The sequence below is a fragment of the Neofelis nebulosa genome, chromosome 8, assembly GCF_028018385.1.
Source record: "Neofelis nebulosa isolate mNeoNeb1 chromosome 8, mNeoNeb1.pri, whole genome shotgun sequence".
Lineage (NCBI taxonomy): Eukaryota > Metazoa > Chordata > Mammalia > Carnivora > Felidae > Neofelis > Neofelis nebulosa.
The window spans coordinates 51,063,053-51,064,586 of NC_080789.1; the positions used below are offsets into that span (position 1 = coordinate 51,063,053).

General features: G+C 44.5%; 1 protein-coding gene across 1 annotated transcript; it reads right to left on the reverse strand.

Annotated features, from left to right (window-relative positions):
- Positions 1-459: 459 nt before the first annotated feature.
- On the reverse strand, positions 460-1,078 carry LOC131519262 (large ribosomal subunit protein uL22-like). The gene has a single exon (XM_058742116.1). The coding sequence runs from the start codon at positions 1,047-1,049 to the stop codon at positions 495-497; it is 555 nt and encodes a 184-aa protein (XP_058598099.1). The 5' UTR covers positions 1,050-1,078; the 3' UTR covers positions 460-494.
- Positions 1,079-1,534: the final 456 nt, after the last annotated feature.

Here is a 1,534-nt window from a genome sequence, read left to right on the forward strand (position 1 = left end):
AATATTCTGCGGAACAGTTCTTCCACGTTGGGCCACTCACACTACGGTTTACGAAAATTCGGTGCTTCCTGAAGTGGGGCGACTTGGTAGCTTGGCTTCATGTCTCGTGGAAACTGAGGGAGGCCGAATGAAAGAAAATGAGACTGTCACCCAGCAGCCTCTAACTTTTCCCGCTTTGCGAACTATGGACGGAGAAGAATTCTGCCAAAGGGAGAACTTGATCTGTCTCTGTATTTTGTATATATTTATATATTTAAAATGTTTCATTTATACGTATAATATCTTTTTTTTTTTTTTTTTTCCTTTCAGGTAACATTTATTTAGTTTGCTCGCATCAAAACGTGTTTTGTTTGGTTCGGACAAGGAGATGGCTTTAAAACTCAAAACGGAACGAAAGATGAGCTTTACCAGCACCTAGGTTGTCAGAATTCACTTTTTTTTTTTTTTTTTTTTTTTCTGTTTTTACTTTTATTTGCATGTATTTCATGCAGAATTTACTCCCGGGCCATAAGTTTTTGTTTCTTCAGTTTCTTCTGGGATATCTTTTTCTTCTGTGCAACCTCCTCTTCTGGTTTAGGAACAATCTGCTCTTTTTCAGTAAGGATCATCTCAATGTGGCAGGGAGAGCTCATGTATGGGTTTATCCGACCATGAGCCCTGTAAGTTCTACGCCGCATTTTGGGGGCTTTGTTCACCTGGATGTGCTCAATGACCAGAGAATCTACATCTAAACCCTTAAGTTCAGCATTACTCTCTGCATTTTTAAGCATGTGCAGTAAAAATTCGGCACTCTTTTTGGGCCACCGACCCTGTGTCCAGCCCCACTGTTTGGCCTGGGCACACCTACCAACTCCACCATTGTAGCGTCGGAATGGCACACATTGCTTCTGCAAAGTGACATCTTTCAGATACTTGGTGGCTTTTCGGATATGCATACCCTTGATGGCCTGGGCAGTTTCCCGTGTGTTCTTAAAGTGAACACAAAGATTTGAACCTCTTGATTTGCATGATTTTGTCGGGTTTTCCGGGTCAAGTGAATATCGAACCATTTTCAGAGATCACCTCAGGCCGCTTACGGGAAGAGCAGAATTCACTTTTAAAAGCGAGTCAAGAACCGTGAATGGTTCTGCGCAGAGAGGTGGGCAAGATTAAATTCCTGTCTGGCCTCTTGAAAAAGGTTTGAGATTGTTGAAAAGCTTGTGTGTGCCGGGAGGCACTTACACCGTTTCCGTGCCAAATCGGAACTGGTTTAGTCGGAGTGGTCTCCAGGGATTCAAAATTGGGAAAATGCTGAGGAACCGGTGACTGAGTTTTCTATGAACTTCTAAGAACGCCCTTAGCAACTCTTAGCTCTCTGCTGCGCCACCCGTATCATGAGAGCACATGGACGCGTCTGCTCAGACTTTTCCTTGGGTCCCAGGATAGTGGAGGCTCTCCTGCCCCCCCTCGGCCCTCCTGCTACCCTCCCCCCTCCCATCCAGGTTTCCTGTACTTTATCAAGGGCGACTTACTTTACTGATCTTACTTAGGTTGC